Raw genomic sequence first — 24,505 nt, forward strand, 5'->3', positions numbered from 1 at the left:
AGCCCAGGGTTTCAAACCGGCGACCTCAGCATTTCCAGGTCGACGCTTTATCCACTATGCCACCACAGGTCAGGCTATTTTCTGACATTAAACCGGTCCGTGGCCCAAAAAAGGTTGGGGACTGCCTTTAATGTCGTTAGAGGCCGAGGACTGGCTGTCCTCACTTTCTACACAACACACAACTTGACCAATGTGTTTGCGCTGAATTTACTGCTAACACCACCTCTGATTCTCCCAAGTGTTTTTTCTTTTTTCACCATATATTTGTGCCACACATGAGCATATCTCCAGAGAAGGGGAAAGGGAGTGAGGAGGCAAATACTTGGAAGAAACTAGTGAAAGCTTTTCAAGAATATGTCCATGTTGTACTTTAGGTATACCTATGTGACTGTCAGTTCCTGAAGGCCAGAACCTGTGTGCTCTCTAATGACAGGCAGGTATGTTGCTTAGAAAACCATTGATGAGTCTAATTTAATTGGCCATGGGATAAATCCCTTCTCTGAACAGAGTTAATCTTCACATCCAAGCTGGGAAGAGAAGACAGAGCCAGTCCTCGAACATGAAAGGCCTGCTTGGTTTGCAAGACCTGAAGAACATCTGTAGGCTCTTCTTGTTCTATAGGGAGAGATACCCTGACGCCTTTCTCTAGCTACGGCTCAGCCCGTCGTGGGAGGAAGGGCAAGAAAAGACAAACCTGGTTACAAGCCTTATTATCCCTAGCATCCTCTTGCCAGAATCCAAGATGTGGCAGGATGAAGATTTGGCCTCCTTCATTCAAACCGTAGTCAAAATCTGAAGCCATTAAGTGACCAAATATAGGCATTTCTGATCCTTAAACCAGCACACAAGGCATCACTTCTATCTTTCTCAAAGCTTTATCTTCAATAAACACCCTAAATCCTTACCAATTTAGAGCAAATAATAAAAATAATAACAACTACAATTTATTGAGCACCTATTCTACTGTGTGCCAGGCATTGTGCTAGGCACTTTTCGTACAATATCTAATTTAAATCCTCACAACAACCCTGTGAGGTAGGTATTATTATTGTCATTTTATGTATGAGGGAACTGAGGCTCAGAGAGATTAAAAAAGTCTCCAATCACACAAGCAAAAAGTAGTAGAGGTGGGATTCAAACCCAGAATGATGTGGCTTCAAATTCCATGCTTCTGTGAACTAGAGTAGAGGCAGAGGGCCTAATTCAAGAAAGACTGTTGGAGTGGAATGGATATGAACTGCTGAATAGTAAGATATGGGAAGGGATTTAAGCCCATAATGTTTCCAGCTGGTGAGCCTGTATAGATTGTGAAGATAACTAGGATTGGAATTCAGGAGGTGGGGGCCCATATGTACATGTCCATGGAGATGTCCAGCGGATGATGAAAACACAGATCCAAAGATTGGTAGAAAGTTGGGGATAGATATATGAGAATCACCAGCATATCAAAGGCAATTAGGGACATCCAGATGGATGACACCATTTGGGGAGTAAATAGGAAAGAGAAGTGGACTGACTGAAGCTAGAACACAGAGAGCACCAATGCTGAAAGCATGAGCAATAGTGGAAGAATTCTCAAGAGAGTTGGACATGGCAGAGACAGAGAAGAAAAAATTATAGGAGGGAGCCCTGTACTGGTGGCTAGAGGAAGCCATGGCCTGGGTTGGGAGCAAACCAAAGCTGCCTGAAGGAAGGCAAGACTGAGTCAAACTTCGAACATAGCCTTCACTGACCAAAACTCTAGGAAGTGTTTGTTAAATGAATGACTGCGAGAATGCCCTTACCTGACAAATATATGGTGTCAGAAAATGATTTGACTTTGGGTAATGGGCACACAACACAATCAACAGTTCAAATACTAGACATCCACCTGAAACCTGTGTACTCCTATTTATCAATGTCACCTCCTCAAATTTCTTAAAAAAATATACTTAAAAAATGCCCCTACTCTGGTTTGCCCCAAAACCTGCAATTTAGTACTTCGTCTTACTACTGACACCCCAGTTCTGAAAATATGGGAGCCTAAATGAGCCAAGAGAATTTATAGATGAGGTTTAAAGAGAAAGTCATTATTTGTTTAAGCTAGAAAATAAGGTTAAAAATAAAAACCTGGCCCTCTCTCTGTAAGTTTCAGAAGTCCCCCTGCCCAACCATACTCTGGGGTATCATGGTGATTGGGGTAAACAGGAAGGAGTGTGCCAGTCAGTTGTTTGGGGAGTCCTCTGCTGAGCCCAGCTTATGGGCTTGATCTAGGTAGGAAGATGATGGGGACATGTAGGGGAGGCTTGAGAGCTATGAGGAAGGTAAGAAGGGTAGATGTGAGTCAGGGGACCAGCCCCGTAACCTGGGAGAAGATTGGGAGAGAGGGGCCAGCCCTCTGGGCAGGGACCAGCCCTGAGGCTTAAGTGGACTTGCTTAGGCACCTGTGTGTCTGTGTATGTGTGTGAAAGAGAGAGAGAGCGAGCACGCATACTCTCTGGAAAGGTGAACAGAGTGTCATATATATATATGGGCAAGAGGCTCAAGCCCTCACCAGAAGCCTAGTGACTCAACATGTGTGGGGCTGAATGTCCTCGGGCAGCCCCGAGGGGCTGCTGAAGCAGGGCTCCTGGTATCCTCGGAGGCTGGGCCTCCCCTCGCTGGGGGCTCACAGAAAGTCAAACAGCCCGAAATTCTTGGCTGCTCCAGGCCCAGGAAAGATTGGGGAGGAAAAGAAAGAAAAGAAATGTTTCAGGCCCAGAGGTGAGATGAGCCTGCTGGTTAGTCGAGTTAGGGGTCTGAAGGAACCAGCACATAATTGCAGGCAAAGGGTGGTGTGAGGTAGAGCAGGAATGCTCCCTGGAAGCCACTAGCCGGTCAGGCAACTAAGGCCCTCGCTGGACTTCTGGTCAAGGGCCCAGTGCAGGCGGGAACAGCATGGATGGTTACTAAAGGTGACCACCGCTCTAGGGTGCAAGCAGCAGGCAAAGGACAGTTAGGCAGCAGGCAAGGGACACTTAAAAGGAGCAGATGAAGCCAGTATTTTTTTGGTGTCAGTATTGTGGATGAAAAGTCAAGAGACTGGCACACATGCTTGAGGGGATGAGGCTCAGAGGGCTGGTGTAGCTGAATGAACGGTGAGAACTGAGGCGGGGAAAGGGCTGCGCAGGCCCTCGAGGGCACGGCTGGGGGCAGTTCCTGAAGTGTACACACAGGTGAGAGGAGTAAGGAGCAGCACCAGCAAGTTGGGTCCCAGGACATGGAGGATCTTGGGAAGTCCTGTGCAGTGGTTAGTGGGCAGCGGGGCAAGCTGGAGCTCATGGCAGGTTAGGGGCTTAAGAGCGATGGGTGGGCACACCCCACCCTCGCTGAGCCCAGCGAGCAGTTAGTGCGCCTGGATTTAGTTCCATTTATTTCCCTTTCAGGTACCAAAGTAAAAAAGACTGGACGGATGGAGAGAGGGACGCAGCCAGCCAGGTTAAGGGTGGGATGGAAGTTGGGAAGGGACCCTGCTCACATCACATCCACAAAGAACTCACTGGGGTTTCCCATGGCCATGCGGAAGGACTGTCTGCTGGCGGTCAGTTCGGGGGGCACCGAGGCCAGGTCACGGCCTGGAGGGGCTCCCGGGGGTCCCATGGCCGTGGGTGGTGGGGGCATCATCAACATGGGGGGGCCGTAGAGAGGGGGCACACCAGGGGGGCCGTAGCTTGGGTGCGTGTGGTGACTGCGCAGGCTGCTGGCCAGGGAGTGGTGGCTGCGGTGGCTATGCTCGCTGGCGGCAGGCCCTGAGCGCTCGCTGGGCGCCCGCTCCCGCGGCCCCCGCAGGCTGCTGCGGGTTGTGTGGTCTGACTCGCTGCCACTGCCGCCTGACTTTGAGTCCCCAGCCTTCGGGTCCTTCTCCTTCCGCCGGTCGCTGCCGCTTCGGTTGGAGCCACTGCTCCGGCTGCCTGTAAGGGACAGGCAGGGAGGGCGTGGGGGACGCTCAAGAGCTTGTGGAGGAGGCTTGGGGCTGGTCTGTGGTCCCCCCTTCCACCTTACCTTCACTGTGCTGACTGCTGGCACTGCCCCCTCCGTAGCTGTACCCCAGCTCCGGGAAGCCTGGATGTGGGTTGTACGGGTGCGGGGGTGGCGGATACTGGTAGGGGAAAGCCATGGGCCAAGGGGCAGCCCCCGGGTGCGGCAGAGGGGCCAGTGTGTCCTGGTCAGAGGCACCGCTGGAGCCATCGTGATCATGGAGGGACAGGTTGGCCATATCTGTGGAGGGCAGGACAGGGCTGAATGTTGGGACTCTCCCATACCCTAGCACCTCTGTGTCAGGACAGGAAGGTCCCCAGCCTAGGTCGGGTGGGTGCATTTGAGATGACAGCAACTGCAGAGGTAGTTTCCGCCAGAATGGGAAGAGGCATAGGCCAGAGAGCTCTCTCTCCTTCCTCAGATTCCTCTGCCACCCAGCAGAGAGGGTAGAGAGGGTAGCCCTGCAGACAGCCTGAGGGAACACCCTTCTTAGGGAGGCCCCGAGTCACCAGCCTCAATGCCAACTCCTGGCACTCAGCTCCTAGTCCCCCGGAGAGCTCCTACCAAGCCTTTCAGCAGTTTTTCCTCCTTCCTGCATGGACTGGGGGTGGGAGCAAAACTGTTCGGCAATTTTCTCCTTGTTCACTTAGAGAGTAGAAGGTAGGGGAGTGTGAGAGGCTGAAATATCAGACCACCACTAGCATACCTGCAATTCATTAGATATAATACAAAGCACTTCAGCTCATTCAGATGTTACCACAGCCCTATGAAGGTGTTAGGCACCTTTTCCCCAGATGAGGTAAGTGCAGCCCAGAGAGGTTAAATGACCAGCCTGAGGTCAACCTCAATTGTAGCCAGAACAAGAAGCTAAAAGTTGCTTACGTTTTTACATTTCCAGATGAGGTTGTTAGTAAGGAGTAGGTAGCAGTTTGGGGAAATTTTGGTGAAATTTTGCCCTCCCCTCTAACCTAACACTAAAAAATGACGATTATAAGCCACAATGAACATAGGGCCTTTCAGAGCCTCTCCATTTAGAAGGCCACTGGCCTGAATCCACTTTCCGGTGCTGCTGAGGGGGGGAGTGGGGTGGGAAGGGCCCTGAAAGAGACCAGCTTAGGTGCCTCCTCTGTGCTCTACCCCATTACCAGCCAGGCCTGGTTCTTCACAGCACTTGTCTCACTGTATTAACATCACGTCTTCATGACTCTGACTCCCCCAGTAAACTGTCTTCCCATTAAGGGCAAGGGTGCCCCCAGCAATGTTGTAACTACCTGAACGGGAGTGTAAGGGGCCACCAGGACTAATGATCTGCCTTGGACACCCCTTGCTCACACCATATCTATACCAGGTCCCAGAGCTCTGTGAGAGCTGTAACTGTCCTAGAGGTCAACTGGCAAATACAGACTGAGCCCTTTGTTCTAAGCTCTTCAGTAAGCAAGCCAGCTTAATCTTCCAAGGGAGAAGCGATGAGGAGAGGGGACTCTGTGGGGGCAGCAGCAGTCAGTGAAGGTTGCCAGCCAAGTCATAAACTTGTCAAGGCCAGCAGCTAGCATGGAGGGTGGTGCGGTTGGTAGTGGAAAGCAGAAGCCTGCCTTGGCTCATGCTCAAAGAGCTGGTGACTATTTCAGCCTGCTGGCTGTTGTCCCACGGGGAATAACTGTGTGTCCCTGGGGTTACCCGGGTCCTCAGCTCTTCCCTTTAAGCCCGCTGCATCCCCAGCTTAGGAGACCTCAGCCAGTGAGAAGGAAAAGGCCTGTTCTGTCAGCATCCCCCTGAGCTGGGCCTCTGGTGGCCTTGGTCCATGAGCAGAAGATGCAGGAAGCCCCAGGGATGGAACAATGTCTCTTGAGCAAAAGCTTTAGCTACTCTGAAAAGCTTTTATGTGTCCCTAGAAATTAGGGGCCAGGGCTGACTTCTGCTAAGGATGACAATAACCACATTTGATTGAGTCTAAGAAGCTACTGATTGTAAGATGCACTTCAAACAAAAAAAAGAAAAACAAAAACAAAGACAAACAACTGGAAAAAAAATAGATGCACTTTCAATTTCAGATATACTGAAATGCAAAACAAGTATTCATCTTAGAATCAATTAAATATACAAATAATGGACTTTTTTAGGGCACGTACTGTGGGCCAAACATGGTACTAAAAGCATTATATACATTACGTTGTCCTCAAAAAAGCTCTATGAGGTAGATTCTATTACCTCCTCGTTATGGACCAATAAATTGAGGCACCAAGAGGCTGTGTCAAAAAAAAAAAAAAAAAAAAAAAAGAGGCTGTGTCACTGTCACTCCTGTTCACACACTAAGGGTGGAGCTAGGATTGGAACTCAGAACTGTCTAACTCCAAAACCCTGTGAATCTATCAGTACTCCATGGGCCAGACTGGAGCTGCAGAGGGCCAGGGACCCATCCTCTAGTAGGCCCTGTGCTCTGTGCCCTCCAGAAACAGTCTGTCTAGTCCCTAGAACCTAATCTGTTGTATTTTAAGAGTTAGTTTTTGGACTCTGGCCAGCACCAATGGGCTGAGAGAAGGTTCCCTCAGGCCAAGGTGGTTGCTGGGGTGGGGTTTCAGTGCCCAGCCTGAGCAATGCTGTCCTGTTCTGAAGACTCCCCTTCGCAAGGGCTGTCCTTAGTTTCAGAAGGAGAAGGGGTTGGGGTGGTTCCATGCAGACCTCTCTTGCTTAATTACGTTCATTGGCTTTGCACTCTTTCAGGATCAAGTCCAACTCCCTGGTACAGCTTACAGAGTCCTCTACAACATGGACCTGGTGAAACCTGCTTGATGTTGGGATGGTGAGTAGTGGCCAAGAACAGGAGCCCTGGCCTTGCTAAGACAATGTTTCTGCAACACTACACACCCAGTTAACCCCAGATGGTGGGAAAAACAAGGGCTCTGGAGCCAGAAATGCCTGGACCCATGGCCTAGCTCCTCTATTTCTAGCTGTGAGACCTGGGGTGGGCTATTTAACCTCCACATGTCTCAGTTTCCTTCTCTGAAAACAGGGGTAGTAATCCATCTCCCTTAGGGTGGGAAGAGGCTGAGGACTGAGTGATAGAGTGAGATGATGCTTTAGTAACAATCAGCATGGTGCCAGGCACAGAACAGGCACTTAGAAAACACCAGCCCCTCCAGGGAGATGCAAGGCAGGTGAAGAGGCTGCCCTGGACTCTGCTTCCACCGCAAAACTCTCAGGTCCTGACCTGGGACCCCAGCTCTGCTGCCCCCTCCTTGGGTTCCCTGGAGTCTGCTGCCACATCCCTGGACACTACCCCACTCCCAGCCAGGAGACAGAGCAAAGAGGTGGGGGGCACGTACTGCCGCAGAGGTCACCGAAAATGTAGTAGCACTGCTCGGAGAAGGTGATCTTGTTGACGGTGTGGCGGATGAAGCCGGCTTTCAGCAGGTTGCTGGCGTACTTGCGGGCCTCTCGCCGGTCGGTGAAGCCTTCCACATTGTGGTACAGCCAGTCCACCACATCTGAGCCTGGGGGCAAGGCCGCCATTTGATTGGGAAGCCCGCCTGAGTTGGGTTCATCTGGCCTCACAGAAGCCACGAGGCTGGGCCTGGTTCCCGTTTACAGGAGTTCTTGGGCCCCCAGCCTGTTCTGCTTCCTCAGGGCCCACCCTGTCATTCATCCCACCATGAGGCCTTCTCACCAATGAAAGCATTTGGGATAGTGATCTTGAGCCACATGCGGTCTCGGACCTCCAGCCCGGATTCAGGGGAGGCCATGGCTTTCACAATGGCCGCCATGTCACTGTGGATGGACAGGTGGAACTCGTCTAGGCCTGGGGGTGGGAGGGAAAAGCATGAGGCAGAAAGGGGACGTGGAGTTAGGCAGACAGAAGGCTGCACTCCAGCTCTACCACCTAATAAATATGAACCAGTTTTGGGCACATTACTGATTTCTTGGACACTCAGTTTCCCCTTCTATAAAAATGGGGACTTTAATTTTTTTAATAACAGTATTTTTAAAACATGTATTGATTGATTTGAGAGAGAGAGAGGAATGGGGAGGGAGAGAGGGAGAGAGAGAGAGAGAGAGAGACTGACAGAAACATTGATCTGTTCTTGTATGTGCCCTGAGTGGGGATTCAACCTGTTACCTTTGCATATTGGAATGACACTCTAGAAGTAACCAATGAACGCACAACTAAATGGAACAACAAATAAATGCTTTCCTCTTTCTCTTTCTCCCTTCCTTGCTTTGTCTCTTTAAAATCAATCAATAAAAAATAAAAATAAAAGAATAGGAACTTTAACAATCTATTTTACAAGGACATTTGAAGAGAATTAAATAATGTAAATGAAGGTGTTTAGTACAGTGCACAGTGTGTGTGCAATGATAATGTCAGTCATTATTGTGTTTACCTTATGCCACACACTGTGATCAATGTCTCATTTATATCCTCTCATTAACCCCCCCCCCCCCCAAGAACCTGGTAAAGTATACATAATTAGTCCCATTTTACAAGAGGAAACTGAGATTCACTGGGTGCTCAATACTGGTTTAGAAGCTGACACTGTTAAGTGAGGGTCGGGTGTCCACTGAGGGAAGCTGCAGTGTGAGACAGCTGGAATGAGCTGAGTTCCCTCTCCAGCCCCCTCTGACTTTCAAACAAGAGTCTGCGTGGGCCTTCGTCAGTTCCTCTCACCTGGCCCTGTCTGCTGGGCCCAGGGGACAGGGTTGGACACTCACGCTCTGTGTCGGGGATGGAGCTGGTGATGGAGGAGCTGGTGGAGGTGATGGTGCTCAGGGAGGGGCTCATGCCGTAGGCAGGGAAGGTGCCAGTCATGGCAGCAGTGTGGGAGACCCAGGCTGCAGGGTCAATGGGCCGGATGGGCTCGCCTGTAGGGAGGATGAGGAGTTAGGGGCTGCTCAGCCTACCCAGTGCCAGGCCCAACAGGGTAGGTGTGAGGGTTCAGGGCAACACAGAAGGTAGGAAAGACAGGGCTCACATATGCTAGGCATTAGTTTAGGGCCGATCTCCCATCCACTTACTCCGGGGCAGCGTGAAACAACCACGTGGACTTGGGTCCCAGCACTTGGCTACAGTCAGAGTGATGGGCCTGAAAGCAAGGGTGTCCCTAGTGAGGGCAGGATGTGTGGAAGCCAGACTAAGCCTGATAGTCAGAAGTGCTTTCCCCCTCCTCTGCAATGCCACATCCATCCATACCCTGGTTTGTGCACAATCTCCCGCAGTACCCGGACTGCGTCATCATTACTCATGTTCTCAAAGTTGATCTCGTTTACCTGGGAAAGAGGACCAGGAGTGGGATAAGCAGCTGCACTGGGGAGGGAGTTAGGGAAGCTTAGTGGGTCAGGTGGTCTTCTCCACCAAGAAGGGTCCTCTGAATAGAGTATAGAGGGTGGGAAGGAGAGAGTACAGAGGGTACATCTCCCCAACTCCCTATCCACACCACCAGCCATGGTGGACAATGGTACCTGTAACAGCATATCTCCTGGCTCGATGCGTCCATCAGCAGCTACGGCCCCACCCTTCATGATAGAGCCAATGTAGATGCCTCCGTCACCGCGCTCGTTGCTTTGGCCCACAATGGAGATGCCCAAGAAGTTATACTTTTCTACAGGGAGTAATAAGACCTTGAGAGGGGAGAAAGGAACCTACCCAAATTCTGAGCCCCTTAATAGAAAGAGTGGAAAAGGATAAGAACTAACATTTACTGAACTGGAATCAGGCACTGTGTTCAGCGTACTCAAATAGGCTTTCATTTAATCCTTGCTGGCTGTGAGGCAAGGACACTGTCCCATTTTACAGAATAGGCAACTGAGGTTCAGAGAATTTAAGTGATTTTTCTAAGCCATTAAATGGTAAAACCAGCACTCAAACTCAGATTTAAATTCCGAAGATGGCACTCTTTTTACTACATCCAGCTTTCTCCTAAAGAGAGTACCTAGGGCAGACATCAGAGGGCAAGAATGCAACAGCTGAAAAACCGGAAGGGGGAAGGAATCAGAAATCACTTCCTCCAGGAAGCCTTCCCTGATGCCTTTCTCTGTTTCCACTATTCTCTGTACTTCTCTCTGTCAGAGCCCTGATCACGAGATACTGAAATAATCAGTTTATGAAAGAGAGCCCCTTGAGGACAGGGAACATATCTTGTGCCTCCTTGAACTCCTTAAGTCTGCCCAGTGTCTGGCACATAGTAGGCACTCAACAGTGTTGTTTCAACAGACTCACCCATGTTGAGAGTGACTGTGATGATGTTGAGTGACATGGTGGAGTCCGTTATGCTGCTGAAGGACGAGGACTGGAACAGACAGAGACTCTAAGCAGCAAGCAGGCGGGGTGGCAGGAACTCACTGCTCCCACCTAACTCCTCCTCAAAGTGAGCTCTCATACCACCTTCCCTCTGAAGTTCTAAACACTGACCCAAGGGGGATCTAGTGAAGCACAGCTCTGACCCTGCCTCACCCACCCCTAGTACCCCAGGCCCCATACCCGCTCGATCCGGGAAACCTTCTGCTTCCGCCGCCGCCGCTTGTGTCTTCTCATCAGGCGTGAGGCACTGCTCTGTTCGGTGGAGCTGCTGAACCTGTGGGGCCCACAGTCGTTCCCCACCAGGCTGGCCTAGCCCTGCCCCGTAAGAGGCACTGCAGGGCCCAGACCCCAGCAAAGGCCCACATCCCTCCCAGGGGCCCCATCTCCTCAGGGGTCACCTGCTCCACAGTACTCATGAAACCAAAGCCCCACCTGCTGGTGGAGTCATCCTCCTCTGAATCAAAGAAGCTGGTGGTCTCCAACTCGCTGCTCATGAGGGTAGATGAGCTGTCATAACCCCCTGGCTCTCGCCGCCGCTCCCCCTTTGCAGTTCCATTTAGCCGGGTTGCTGCGGAGGATGGAGGCAGCTGGGTTCATGGTGCCCAGTGCAGGAGGAAGGGGGGAGAGAGGTGCAAGCCAGGGGCTGCACTGGGAGCAGTCACAGCTGGAGCTCAGAAAGTTAGGCAAAGAGGTGGGCAGCTGAGTGGAAGCTATGGGGAGGGCAGAGGGTGGGGAAGGCATCTGTTCAAGGAAGACACACCATGCTCTGGGCCGTCCCTCCGGCGTGGCCGCTCGCGCTGGGCAGACACCAAGGAGTCTGTCTCTGTGTCGTTGTCCAGGTTTTCCTGGCTTCCCCCACCAGCATGAGGGCTGCAGGGAAGAAAGGACTTGGTGGGGGAGGGGGCAGGCTGGGGGCTCCCTCCCCCAGCCCTGGGCTGAGCTGACATAGCCCTCCCCCACAGGCCCTGCCCACCCTCAGGCCACACTCACTGGAAGGAGGGGGGCCGGGAGTCCCCAATGCCTCCTGTGCGCTCCATGGGCGGTGGCAGCTCGGATGGGTTGTCAGCACAGAAGGGAGCTGGCTCAGGGTGTGAGCCCTCAGCTGACACCAGCTGATGGGGAGAAAACAAGTAGTATGCACAGGGGTAACAGGGAGCAGTAGGATCGCTGGCTTCTGGCAGGGCATGAAGATTTAGGGAGAATAAAGCAGTGGACATGGAGGGAGAAGAGAGGATTATAGGAAAGCTGCTGACAGGAGGAGCAGACCCACTGACAGGCTGATAAAGTAGCAGGGAGGCATGGGTTGGTGGAGCGGGAAGAGGGACAGAGAACAAGGTCCAAAGCAGAGTTCAGCAGGTGACACAAGGGAAAGTGCCTCAAAGGGCATAGGAGACAATTTTGTCTCCACTGTATATTTCTTTTTTCTTCTTCTTCATTTCCAAGTGAGGAGGGGAGACAGACTCCTGCATGTGCCCTGACCAGGATCCACCCAGCAACCCCTGTCTGGGGCTGATGCTCTGTCCATCTGGGGTCATGCTCCCAACTGAGCTATTTTTAGCACCTGAGGTGGAGGCTCCATGGAGCCATCTTCAGCAACTGGGGCCAATGCACTCAAACCAATCGAGCCATGGCTGAAGGAGAGGAAGAGAAGAAGAGAGAGAGAGAGAGAGAGAGGAGAGAGAGAGAACGAGAACGGGAGGGGTAGGGGTGGAGAAGCAGACGGTCACTTCTACTGTGTGTCATGACTGGGAATCGAATCCAGGACTTCCACATGCCGGGCCAACGCTCTACCACTGAGCCAACCGACCAGAGCCCAGCATGTTTCTGTATCTGCCTTTCCCCTTAACACTACTCCCCCACTTTTCACGAAGGCAGTAGCATCTGGGATAGAAACTGTTTAGTTAGAAACTCAAGGAGGAGTCAGATATTGAGGCATAGAACCACCAGCTATCACCTTAGCGATGCCTTTCCTCTGTCCAGCCCTCAGCAGGGACATGGGCAGCGGAAATGCTGAGGAAGGATCCTTACCCAGGACACCACTCGGCCATTGAAGCAGGGCAGCTTGGCATTGTCATCTGAGATCTCCTCCTTCACCACTCTGCAGGGAGAGAAGGGGTGTCAGTGAGCTTCCTCAGGTAGAAGTGGAGGTGTCCTCGCAACCGCAACTCTCAGCGGCTCCTCCACCCTAAACCAGAAATCAAACCACCAGCATGAGCCTGTTCAAATGGGAGTATGGGTGCCTGGGGTGTCCTCTCAGTCATCAGGTGACTGCAAATTACACCTGACAAATTGCTGTCCCCCACTCCCTAGAATCTCCAGAGTGCTTTACCTATCTCCAATAAGGCTCTCATGGCCTGGACTTTTTCTTTCCCTCTGACTCTATACTAGGGAAAAAGCACATCCTGATTACTGTCCTCCCATTCTCACTTGGGAATCTTGGGGGCTATGGACAAGGAATTTAAGGAAATTAGGAAAGAAACGGGGAGAAGGCATTCTGCTGCCATTATTACTATTGTTATTATTTTAAAGATTTTACTTATTGATTTTACAGAGAGACAAGAGAAGGCAGGGGGTGGAGTAAAAAGTATCAACTCATAGTAGTTGCTTCTCGGTATGTGCCTTAATTAGGCAAGCCTAGGGTTTTGAACTGGTGACCTCAGCATTCCAGGTCGACACCCTATCTACTGCGCCACCACAGGCCAGGCCTCCACTGCCATTATGATAATAGTAACAAGTGCTCTCATTTGTTGAGCATGTATTGTGGGCCAAGCACTAAACAAACACTTTACTTGTATCATTTCATTTAATATAGCAATGCTGTAAAATAGATACAGATGAGGAAACTAAGGCTCAGAAATTCCCTTATAATCACACCACTAATAAGCGAAGCACTAGAGCCTGACCTGTGGTGGCACAGTGGATAAGTATCAACTTGGAGCGCTGAGGACCCAGGTTCAAAACCCTGAGGTCACTGGCTTGAGTTCACATTCTTTCCTGGACAGTGACAGAGATGATTTGGGTCTGTGTGGAGGGTGGAGTGATGGAGACAGTGATATGGGGTTTAGGGGGTGGGATGTGGTCACAGGCATGCAGTGAGACAAGAAGTCAGACCATGATTACAGTTTGGGGCCAGTAAAAAAAACTGGAAACGCTTGAGTTTCTCAGACTGCATCAAACACACAGGAGAACAGAGCTGGAAAGACTTGATTGGGGGCAAAAAGACACATGCCTGGAATTGTGAGCAGAGAGGGAAGATAGCAAGGAAGGAGGCTGTGCAGCTCAGTTCTCTCTGTTCTTGAAGAGCTCCTGCCCGGAGCTGGGAATGTGCTTGGCTCCTTGTGATGCTCACATTCTTGGACTCACAGCCAAGTTCGAAGGCCGAGCCTACCCTCCTCCCCCCATCCAGCTCTGGCTCTTCCACCCCACAGCAACCCCAAGAAAGCAGCTCAAATCATCCTGCTCAGGGCCATCACGGCAGAAAGCCTGGAGACAAAACAAGCTGAAAAGAAGGGACAAAGAGAGAGGTAGCTATAAGCCAGTCTGGTCACAGAGTACCCTGAGCTTGCAGCCCCCTATGGGAACTGCGGCTCAAAAGAAAAGGGGGTATGTGGGCCACATGGCAGGGACTCCGTGACCTGCTTCAGAGAGGATCCCCCAGTGGTGGGAAACTGCTGCCGAGTCTCCCCACCCCCTTCCCTCAGCAGGCCTCACCACACAGCTCCAGCTACAGATGTTTCCTCTCTTTCTGGGGGTCACTGACAGGTCGCCAAGGCTCTGCTGACTCACAAGGATCAGCTGATCTTCAGCAGCCTTGGGGGACATCAAACAGCCCCTCACACACACACATAGTGGAGCGAAATGGCTCATGGTTCCATTGCACCCGCACATGTGCATGCACACACACACTCCAAGTGGAGTCTCACAAATCTGGGCTCAAATTCCAATTCTGCTACTTACTAGCCCTCCCATCTTAAAGAAGTTTCCTAACTTCTCCAAGCCTTTGTCACACCCTGGTAAATGGGATTCGTAAATGTATAGTCCAGGCATACAATAAAGCTAGTTTCTAAGTTTGTCAATTTCTAGCAGGATCCATACTCTTTCCAACTAGGTATAAGTTTGTAAGGGTAGGGACCAAACAAACCTGCTCATTATTCATTGTACATGCAATTAAAAAGCCTTTGTTGAGAGCCCAGTGAGATTTAAGTCCTGTGCTTGCCATTGTAGGAGTCTTAAGAAGCCTTAGACCTGGAGCCTGCCTTGTTCAGAGAGGTTATGGTCCAGTGGACAGTTCACAAGAGTATTACATGTGGGAAGTGGAAAGAGCAGTAAGACCAGCAGAGGTGTTCACTAGACAGACATATGCTGAGTGGTACTTAGGTGTCAGGTCCTGGCTAGAAGCAAAGTAGGAGTACAGATAAATAGGATAAGTACCATAACTTTAAAAGCTCAGTCCAGGCCTGACCTGTGGTGGCACAGTGGATAAAGTGTTGACCTGGAACGCTGAGGCCACTGGTTTGAAACCCAGGGCTTGCCTGGTTAAGGCACATATGGGAGTTGATGCTTCCTGCTCCTTCCTCTTCATCTCTCTTTCTCTCTGTCTCAGTGTCTCTCACCTCTCTAAAAGGAATAAATAAAATCTAAAAGCTCAATCCAGAGGACAGGAGAAGTGGATATGGAGAAGCCAGGGAAAGAAAGAAGTGTGCCCAGAGGCAGGACCTGGAGCAGGGAGCAACATAGTGATCCCACTTCCCATACTGCACCCTCCCACAGCTCAGGGCTACTCTAACAATGGGTACCTCATTCTTCTACCCACTATCTCCTCAGTGCTGAAAATGTTTACTATTCCTCCATTTTCCAAATTATTTAAGAGGTTTGGGCCTACCCTAAGCGTGACAAATCCTTCTGGAGACCAGATGGGCATTGGGGAGTCCTCAGGCCACACTACCAGTACCTTGGAGGGTGAGCCTGGAGAGAAGGGAGACAGCATCCTTCCTCCTCTAACCCACCCTCCCCTCTGGCCTGTGCCTGACCTGCCTCTCATGGGGCTAGGATAGGTGGCAGTCCTGTCACCTCTACAGTTTGCCAAGGCTCAGCATCTCCCTCAGAGGACACATCTGTAAAATAGTGACAATAATAATATAGTATACATGGTATACTATAAGCACCATAAAGAGTTTGTTAAATAAATGTATACGTACACACACACACATATTCATCAGCTATTAGTCTTATGTTATAACCCTACGAAGTCTGCTCATTAATCCTTCTGGGATAAAAACAAAATCAATCTCCTCCACTTTATTTTTAGCATTGTTCTCAACCCTGTTAAAATGGCCTACTCTGACATTTTGCAAAAGATGGTTCAAGTACCAGTGATGCATACAAGACGTGTTTAGGTGTTACCTGAATGAACACTGCTCAATTCAACAGTTAATATTTATTTTTAATATGTCTTAGAAAGAAATAGAAATAGAAGATCAGATGGGTAATTTCATATTATTGACTTGGTCAAGGTAAGAAAGAATGAGTGGACTGACAGTGGATTTAAAAAACAACATTGCCCTGGTGGGATAGCTTGGCTGATTAGAGCGCTGCTCAATACAAAGGTTGCAGGTTGGACCCCTGGTCAGGAGACATACAAAAACAGATCAGTGCTTCTTTCTCTCTCTTTCTCTTTCCCTTCCGCTCTCTAAAATCAATAAACAAATTTTAAAAAATAAAAAAGGAAAGAACAACATTAATGGTGTAATGTGGATGGTCCTATGACTACAGTTAGGTCTGGCCTAACAGCAGCCTGGGGAGAGTGGGCTCTGGCCCCAGGGTAGCCCCATGCACTGGACTCCAGCTGATTTGCCCCTATGCCAGACCCTGAGGCAGTGTCTGCAGCCTCCTAACTCTATTCTTCTCTCACCAGGCCAAGGCATCCAACCCCTCACTCCCATCCCTTGCAGATCTATTCAGCCCTCTTCAGAATCTTCCAATCAGGGGTATCTGTCTCTGTACAGAAGCCAGATAATCATTATACACCAGGAGTTCCCCACCCCGGGGTAAGTATAACAACAACAACAGAAACAAGAATAGTTCGACAACTCCACAGCACTTCCTACTGTAAAAGCACTTTCACACGAGTCTCATGGGCTCATCAAACCCTGAGTTCCAGGGGTAAAGTTGACAGCAAAACCTGCCAGGCAGGAGAGGGGAAAGGTGCTTGCTTCCCAGGACCAGGAAGGCTGGACCGTGGGAGAAAAGCCAGGCTGATGAACACTGGGGAAAAGAATGTCCTCCTTCACTCAGCTCCGGGGCCTGGGCTCCAGAGTAGTGCAGGCCTCTGCCCAGGGCTGGAGAGACCACTTTTAGGCCTGGAGGGCCTGGGAAGCCTTCCCCACAGGACTCCAGGCCCCGCGCCCAGTTAGTGTGGGGGCTTCCTCCTCCCCCAGTCCCCCCGGAGTTGGGGGTGGGTGTGAGGGGACGGCCAGGCTCTGCCTCCCAAGCCAGCTGCTTCAGAACCTTCCGGCTCCAACATTCCATCCCGTCTTAAAGGGGAAGTCATTGCTTCCAAACTCTGCTTGTTCAAAGCCCCCGGTAGATGGGTGGAGGGAGACCCCGCCAGGGAGGAAAGATGAACACCAAGAGACTCTTCCTGGCCCTCCAATCCAGGCTCTGTGGCCTTTTCCAAGGCCACCATTTGGAAGAAAAAGGCCCCAATTCTGAGAGGATATCAGCACCTAGGCTAGTGGGGACTCCTTAGGGTTCAGGTGCTCTGCTCCCTTGACAACATCTCACACATCCCACAAGGAAAAGGGGAACAGCTAAATAAACACCAGGGCTGCAGGCCTTAGCTGCCTAAGCACCCCTAGCTTCCCCTCCCCTCAGTTCGAAGTCCCACAGCTCGGCCCTGAGATGCATGGGACTCCAAATATGGCTCGGAGTTGTGGGGCTGAAAAGATGGAGAAGGGACAGGCCGAGTGCCAAACACCCCAACTCTGGGTTAAAAAGGTGTCTCCCTGGCAGGAAGGAGGGGGAACTCCGGCTCTGGAACTGGGTGGAGGGGGTGTGTGTCTGTCTGTGTGGGCTGCAGGTTTCTGAGAGGTCGGGGGCTTCCTGGGCTCCTACTCTGATTGATCTTGGGATGTTAGACGTCTCCCGAAATTAGGGGGGGTCAAATCAATGTCCCCACAAGAGCGAAAGAAGAGTCCTTAGAGAGCCTGGATCTCCAGCATCTGAAAAAACCAAGGGGAGCCCCAATGGCCGAGCCGTCCCCTTGAATCCTGAGTAGGACTAGAAGCCAGTGTAGCAAGGGGACTGCAGACTGGCCGAGTCGCCCTAGAAGCCGGAGGGGCCGGGGTCTCCCGGAGGCGAGCCGGGGGCCATCCTCACCCGAAATCGTCGTCCATAGACTTGAAGAAGAACTTATAGCTGGGTCGTTGCAGAACGCCCTTAAAGTCCGCCAAGGTGACGCGCTCGGCGGGCAGGGGCAGCTTCACCAGGTACGGAGTCTCCTGCCCGTCCAGGTGGTAGATGATCTTGGTCTCGCCCATGGCTCCGGCCTCGGGCCCGGCGGCCCGTGCGCGGCCTGCTCGGGCGGCCGGGCCGGGCCTCTCGAGCGGCGGCGGCACTCGGCGCGGCCCAGCGGCTCAGTCCAGCCCCGCGGCCAGCCGCGGCGCCAGCTCCCTTGTTCTCCAGCCGCTCCCGGGTCCCAGCGCCTCCTGCCGCCGCCGCGGCCGCTGCTTCCGCTCCCCACTCTCCCCACTCTGCTGGCGACGGCGACTCTTCCGGTGGCCGTGGCCCTCCCGGCTCCAGGCTGCGGCCGGGCCGCTCCCCTCCTCCGGCCCCGGCGCGGCCCCGCCCCGGCCCCGCCCCCGGCCGCGGCCGAGCCGCGCTGGCCTCGCGGCAGATGGCCTGGCCCTCGGCTGGGCCCCGCGGACACCCCGCCCACGCAGGCCCGCGAGGAGCGTGGCAGCAGTAGCCTAGGACTCCAGTGATGGAGGGACTGATCTCACCAGGATGACCGCGTCCCTGGACTTCAAGGCCCAGTCTCCGACTCATCGGGATCGGCTGCTCCTCTGCTGCTGGGCGAGGGGTAATGCAGAGGTCGTTTTGGTCCCCATAGGTGGGTGGGTGGCGGTTCTGACCATGTATCACTGGGGGAAAGTAACCTCGACGTGGCCCTTTAGGCTCTGTTAAGAAACATAGCTGCTGTCATTGAGTCTACTAAATTTGATCCTTGAGGACTGAACAGGATCTAGTTCTGAGCCCTTCTTAAAATCTCAGTATCTAGGTGCAAAGCAGTGATTTAATAATGGATTGAATGCAGAATGAGTGCAAGAATGAAGATGTGCGCATGGCTGGGACAGTGAGTCTCAAACCCGAACCAGGTATAATTGGTTCCTAACAGATTTCCTCATCCCTTAGCTTATAATTTGTTTAATACTGGGTGCCTACTGTGTGCAAGGCAAACTGCATGAGATACAGCAAAAACAAGACAGATAAGGCTGACCTCAGGACCTCTACTTATCTGGAAGGAGGCTTGTAAATAAACGAGAGTGACAAATGCTATGAAAAAGATAAAATGGAGTGATGTGATATGACGGGAAAGAGGATTATGGGTGGTTAGAGAACACCTCTTCCATTTGAGCGAAAACCTAGAACTAATGCGGAAGCTGCTATAAGAAGGTCTGGTCTAGGGGAAGAGCATTCCAGGCAGAGGGGAAAACCAAGTATAAAGGCTCAATTTAGGAATAAACTTGCCAAATTTTTATTTTTTTTACAGAGACAGAGAGAGTCAGAGAGAGAGATAGACAGGGACAGACAGACAGGAACGAAGAGATGAGAAGCATCAATCATTAGTTTTTCGTTGCGCATTGCCAACCCCTGAGTTGTTCATTGATTGCTTTCTCATATGTGCCTTGACCGTGGGCCTTTAGCAGACCGAGTAACCCCTTGCTTGAGCCAGCAACCTTGGGCTCAAGCTGGTGGGCTTTTGCTCAAATCAGATGAACCTGCACTCAAGCTGGAGACCTCGGGGTCTTGAACCTGGGTCTTCCGCATCTCAGTTCGATGCTCTATCCACTGCGCCACCACCTGGTCAGGCGTAAACTTGCCAAATTTGAGGAACAGAAGAAGGCCATTGTGACTACAGGGATAGTGTTAGATGAGGCTGGAAAGGAGACTGGGACCAGCTCACACAAGTCTTTTAAGGTCACAGTAACAAGTGTGGGCTCCTCCCACTTTAAAAAAAAATTGAGTTTAGAGAGAGAAAAACATCAATCAGTTGTTCCACTAATATATGCATTCATTGGTTGATTCTTTTATTTGTTCTGACCTCAATGATCCGCAACCTTGGTATAGAAGGATAATTCTAACCTACTGAGCAACCTGGCTGGAGGCTTCCCATTTCATTTTGTATACTCTTGCCAAATTAGCATTTCAATAGTAAGTACCTCTTTCTGGCACCTCTGCTCAGAAACTTCTCCACATTCCCCAGTGCTTTCCAAATATCCTTAGTATATTGAAAGCCCTTCATAAATAATCTAACCAATACCTTTATAGCTTTTTGTTTCATTATATCCTAGCTAAATATTTTACTTTAGGGCCCTGGCTGGTTGGCTCAGCGGTAGAGCATCAGCCTGGTGTGTGGATGTCTTGGGTTCAATTTCTGGTCAGGGCACACAGGAGAAACGTCCACCTGCTTTTTCACCCCTCCCCCTCTTGCTTCTCTCTTTCTCTTCCTCTCCTGCAGCCATAGTTTGGAGCGAGATGGCCCTTGGCACTGGGGATGGCTCCATGATCTCCACCTTAGGTTCTAATAAGAGCTGGAGCAATCCCCAAGATGGGCACAGTATTGCCCCCTAGTGGGCTTGCCAGGTGGATCCCCATCCGTGAGCTGCGGGTGTCTGTCTCCCCTCCTGTCACTGAATTAAAAAAAATTTAACTTAGGCAAATCAACCTGTGAGCTAGCTCCTACACAAAACTTGTATATTTTCATTTCATATCTTCCTTTTATTTTTTTATTACATAGATTTCTGGTATACAATTCTGTTATATCATCTGTATATTGTATTGTGTACTACACTTTCTCTTTACTTTAATTTTTTTTCTCTTTTTTTTTAAATTGAAGTGAGGGGAAGGAAGATAGACTCCCGCAAGTGCCCCTAACCAGGACCCACCTGGCGACCCCTGTCTGGGGCCAATGTTATAGGCATCTGGGGCCAACTCTCAAATGGAGCTATTTTTAGCTCCTGAGGCAGAGGCCCCACACAGTCATTCATCCTCAGCCAACTAGGCCAACATGGCTCAAATCAATTGGGCCCAAAGCAGTTCAAATCAATCAAGCCATGGCTATAGGACAGGAAGAGAGAGAGAAGGGGGCAGGGGAGAAGCAGATGGTTGCTTCTCCTGTGTGCCCTGATCCGGAATTGAACCTGGGACTTACACACGCCAGGTTGATGCTCTACCACTGAGCCAGATGGCCAGGGCCGACTGTTTTTTTTTAATAAAGTTCAAAACTTTTTTTAAAAAAGGATTTTATTTATTGAATTTAGAGAGAGGAAAGAGATAGAGAAGGCAGGGGAGGAGCATGAAGAATCAACTTAGAGTAGCTGCTTCTAGTATGTGCCTGACTGGGCAAGGCCTGGGGTTTTGATGTGGCGACCTCAGCATTTCAGGTCAACACTTTATCCACTATGCCACCACAGGTCAGGCAATTTAAATATATATTAAAGCAATTTGTGCGCATAGTCAAATACAGTGTGGCTGTAAAGTCATGGTGTACTTTTGACTGGTCACAGGAAAGCAACAAAAGACGACAGAAATGTGAAATCTGCACCAAATAAAAGGAAAACTCTCCCAGTTTCATACTTACTCAGTGCAGTTCGATGTGGGCTCACGCACAGATTTTTTAGGGCTCCTTAGGTAGCTATCCCGTATAGCCTCTACAGACTCGTCACTGACTGATGGCCTACCAGAACGAGGTTTCTCCCCCAAACTGCCGGTTTCCTTCAACTGCTTATCCCACCGAGTAATGTTATTCCTAGGTGGTGGCACTTCGTTATAAACGCGCCAATATTCACGTTGCTCTTTGGTCACAAATTCGAATTTAGTGAGCCACAGAACACACTGAACTTTCCTCTGTACCATCCACATCTCGACTGGCATGGCCGTGGGCTGCTCCGCTGTATACACGGTGTTACATCATCATCTGCGCATGTGCACATGCTGCCACATCATCCTACATAAACTGGGAGGGTTTTCCTTTTATTTGGTGCGGATTTCACATTTCTATCTTCTTTTGTTGCTTTTCTGTGACCGGTCAAAAGTGCACCATGACTTTACGGACACACTGTAGTATTAAGAAAGTTTTTAACAGCATCCTCTGTCCTATTCCCCTCCCCACCCTGGTATACTTTTTTTCAGTTCATACTGTTTCTTGATTTATGCAGTCTAGACATTATTGATTTTTAATTTTGGCTGATGAATTTTTTTTTCACTTGCCTGTAACCCCTTAAAATAGTAAAACTCACTTTTTTTTTTTTTTTTTTACAGAGATAGAGTAAGTCAGAGAGAGGGATACACAGGGACAGACAGGCAGGAACGGAGAGAGATAAGAAGCATCAATCATTAGTTTTTCATTGCGCGTTGCAACACCTTAGTTGTTCATTGCTTGCTTTCTCATATGTGCCTTGACCGCGGGCCCTCAGCAGACTGAGTAACCCCTTGCTGGAGCCAGCGACCTTGGGTTCAAGCTGGTGAGCTTTTGCTCAAACCAGATGAACCCGCACTTAAGCTGGCAACCTTGGGGTCTCGAACCTGGGTCCACTGCATCCCAGTCCGATGCTCTATCCACTGCGCCACTGCCTGGTCAGACATAAAACCCACTTTTTGGTTAAGTCAATATAGTATTCAGTATTGACATTTTGAATTATGAATTATGGTTCCTTCATAATTTTTTGTTTCTCCTGGTATTATTGCCTTGCTTTCTCATTGCTTTTATTATTATTATTATTATTAACTTTTAGAGACAGAGGAGAGCGAGAGGAGGGGGGAGGAGCAGGAAGCATCAATTCCCATATGTTCCTTGACCAGGCAAGCCCTGGGTTTTGAACTGGTGACCTCAGCATTCCAGGTCAACACTTTATCCATCACAGGTCAGGTTGCTTTGTTCATGTCACATAGTGTACCTATCATTAAATCTTTGTACATAATCTAATAGTTTCTCAATATATATTTTGTTCACTGAAATACAGGCATACCTGGGAGCTATTGTGGATTCGATTCCAGACCACCACAATAAAGCAAATGGAGTCATGTGAATTTTTGGTTTCCCAGTGCATAAAAAGTTGTTTACACTATACATTGTTAACTGTGCAGTATAGCATTATGTTTAAAAACAAAACAACAAAAAAAGAACAGCCTGGCTGGTGGTGGCATCAACCTGGGACCCTGAGGTTCAAAACCCCCGAGGTTGCTGGCTTGAGTGCAGGCTCATCAGCTTGAGGGTGAGATTAGTAGCTTGAGTATGGAATCATAGACATGACCCCATGGTCACTGTCTTGAGCCCAAAGGTCACTGGCTTGAGCAAGGGGTCACTGGCTTGGCTACAGCCCCTGGTCAAGGCATGAATGAGAATCAATCAATGAACAACTAAAGTGATGCAGCTATGAATTGATGCTTCTCATCTCTTTTCCTTCCTGTCTCTCTCCCGCTTAAAAACAAAAAAACAAAGGAAAGCATGGGAAATAAGAATTTTGAGAACTTGCAAATCTGAAAATATGATTGAGTGAAAAATAATTTATCTTTAGAATTTTTTTTGTGTGTATTTTTCTGAAGCTGGAAACGGGGAGAGACAGTCAGACAGACTCCCGCATGCGCCCGACCGGGATCCACCCGGCACGCCCACCAGGGGCGACACTCTGCCCCTCCGGGGCGTCGCTCTGTTGTGACCAGAGCCACTCTAGTGCCTGGGACAGAGGCCAAGGAGCCATCCCCAGCACCCGGGCCATCTTTGCTCCAATGGAGCCTCGGCTGCGGGAGGGGAAGAGAGAGACAGAGAGGAAGGAGAGGGGGAGGGGTGGAGAAGCAAATGGGCGCTTCTCCTGTGTGCCCTGGCCGGGAATCGAACCCGGGACTTCTGCACGCCAGGCTGACGCTCTACCACTGAGCCAACCGGCCAGGGCCTCTTTAGAATTTTAAAGGCATCATCCACTATGTTCTAGCTCCCAGTGTTATTAAGTGGTCTGTTTGACTTATTTTCCTAAGCGTTTATACACAACTTTTTTTTTAAAAAAATTGATTTTAGAGAGAGGAAAGAGAGAGAAGTGGGGGTGGAGTAGGAAGCATCAATTCATAGTTGCTTCTTTAAGTGCCTTGACCAGGCAAGCCCAGGGTTTTCAACCAGTGACCTCAGCACTCCAGGCCACCACAGGTCAGACAGAAACAATTCTTTTATTTTTAATTTCTAAGAACTCTTTTGGTCCTGGCTGGTTGGCTCAGTGGCAGAGCGTCGGCCCAGGGTATGGATGTCCCAGGTTCAATTCTTCGTTAGGGCACATAAGAGAAGCTTCTCCACCCCACTTCCCTTCTTTTTTTTTTTTTTACAGGGACAGAGAGAGAGAGTCAGATAGAGGGATAGACAGGGACAGACAGACAGGAATGGAGAGAGATGAGAAGCATCAATCATCAGTTTTTTGTTGCAACACCTTAGTTGTTCATTGATTGCTTTCTCATATGTGCCCGGGCCGCGGGCCTTCAGCAGACTAAGTAACCCCTTGCTCGAGCCAGTGACCTTGGGTCCATGCTAGTGAGCTTTTCTTTTTTGCTCAAGCCAGATGAGCCCGTTCTCAAGCTGGCAACCCCGGGAGTCTCGAACCTGGGTCTTCTGCATCCCAGTCCGACGCTCTATCCACTGCGCCACTACCTGGTCGGGCCCCTTCCCTTCTTTCTCTCTTTTTTTTAAATCTTTTTTTTTTTTTTTTGGCAGAGACAGAGTCAGAGAGAGGGCCAGATAGGGACAGACAGGAAGGGAGAGAGATGAGAAACATCAATTCTTTGTTGCGGTTTCTTAGTTGTTCATTGATTGCTTTCTCATATGTGCCTTGACCAGGGGGCTACAGCTGACCAAGTGACCCCTTACTCGAGCCAGCGACCTTGGGCTCAAGCTGGTGAGCCTTGCTCAAACCAGATGAACCTGCACTCAAGCTGGCAACCTCGGGGTCAAGAATC

At 50.2% G+C, this 24,505-nt stretch overlaps 1 protein-coding gene across 1 annotated transcript; it reads right to left on the reverse strand.

The window, feature by feature from the left end:
• Nucleotides 1-954: 954 nt before the first annotated feature.
• DVL3 (dishevelled segment polarity protein 3) lies at nucleotides 955-18,101 on the reverse strand. Its single transcript, XM_066347793.1, has 16 exons — nucleotides 17,666-18,101; nucleotides 12,317-12,386; nucleotides 11,279-11,400; nucleotides 11,049-11,158; nucleotides 10,721-10,856; nucleotides 10,469-10,562; nucleotides 10,208-10,277; nucleotides 9,451-9,590; nucleotides 9,182-9,258; nucleotides 9,007-9,074; nucleotides 8,704-8,853; nucleotides 7,661-7,792; nucleotides 7,320-7,487; nucleotides 4,021-4,236; nucleotides 3,519-3,929; nucleotides 955-2,679 (listed from the first exon to the last, which is right to left on the reverse strand). Exons 1-16 carry the CDS (start codon nucleotides 17,824-17,826, stop codon nucleotides 2,648-2,650), a joined length of 2,157 nt encoding a protein of 718 aa, XP_066203890.1. The 5' UTR covers nucleotides 17,827-18,101; the 3' UTR covers nucleotides 955-2,647.
• Between the last annotated feature and the right edge of the window lie 6,404 nt (nucleotides 18,102-24,505).

Source organism: Saccopteryx leptura, chromosome 8, assembly GCF_036850995.1.
Source record: "Saccopteryx leptura isolate mSacLep1 chromosome 8, mSacLep1_pri_phased_curated, whole genome shotgun sequence".
In the NCBI taxonomy this organism is placed as follows: Eukaryota; Metazoa; Chordata; class Mammalia; order Chiroptera; family Emballonuridae; genus Saccopteryx; species Saccopteryx leptura.

Bases quoted from the DNA above. Each gene is read 5' to 3' on its own strand.
- DVL3 (XM_066347793.1), bottom strand. From the start codon at position 17,826: ATGGGCGAGACCAAGATCATCTACCACCTGGACGGGCAGGAGACTCCG. The intron at 9,259-9,450 runs GTACCATTGTCC...CCTCTTTCCCAG, and splicing joins CAGGAGATATGCTGTTACAG to GTAAACGAGATCAACTTTGA. The intron at 2,680-3,518 runs GTGAGTTCTTTG...GGCCTGGAGCAG, and splicing joins CATGGCCATGGGAAACCCCA to CCAAGAATTTCGGGCTGTTT.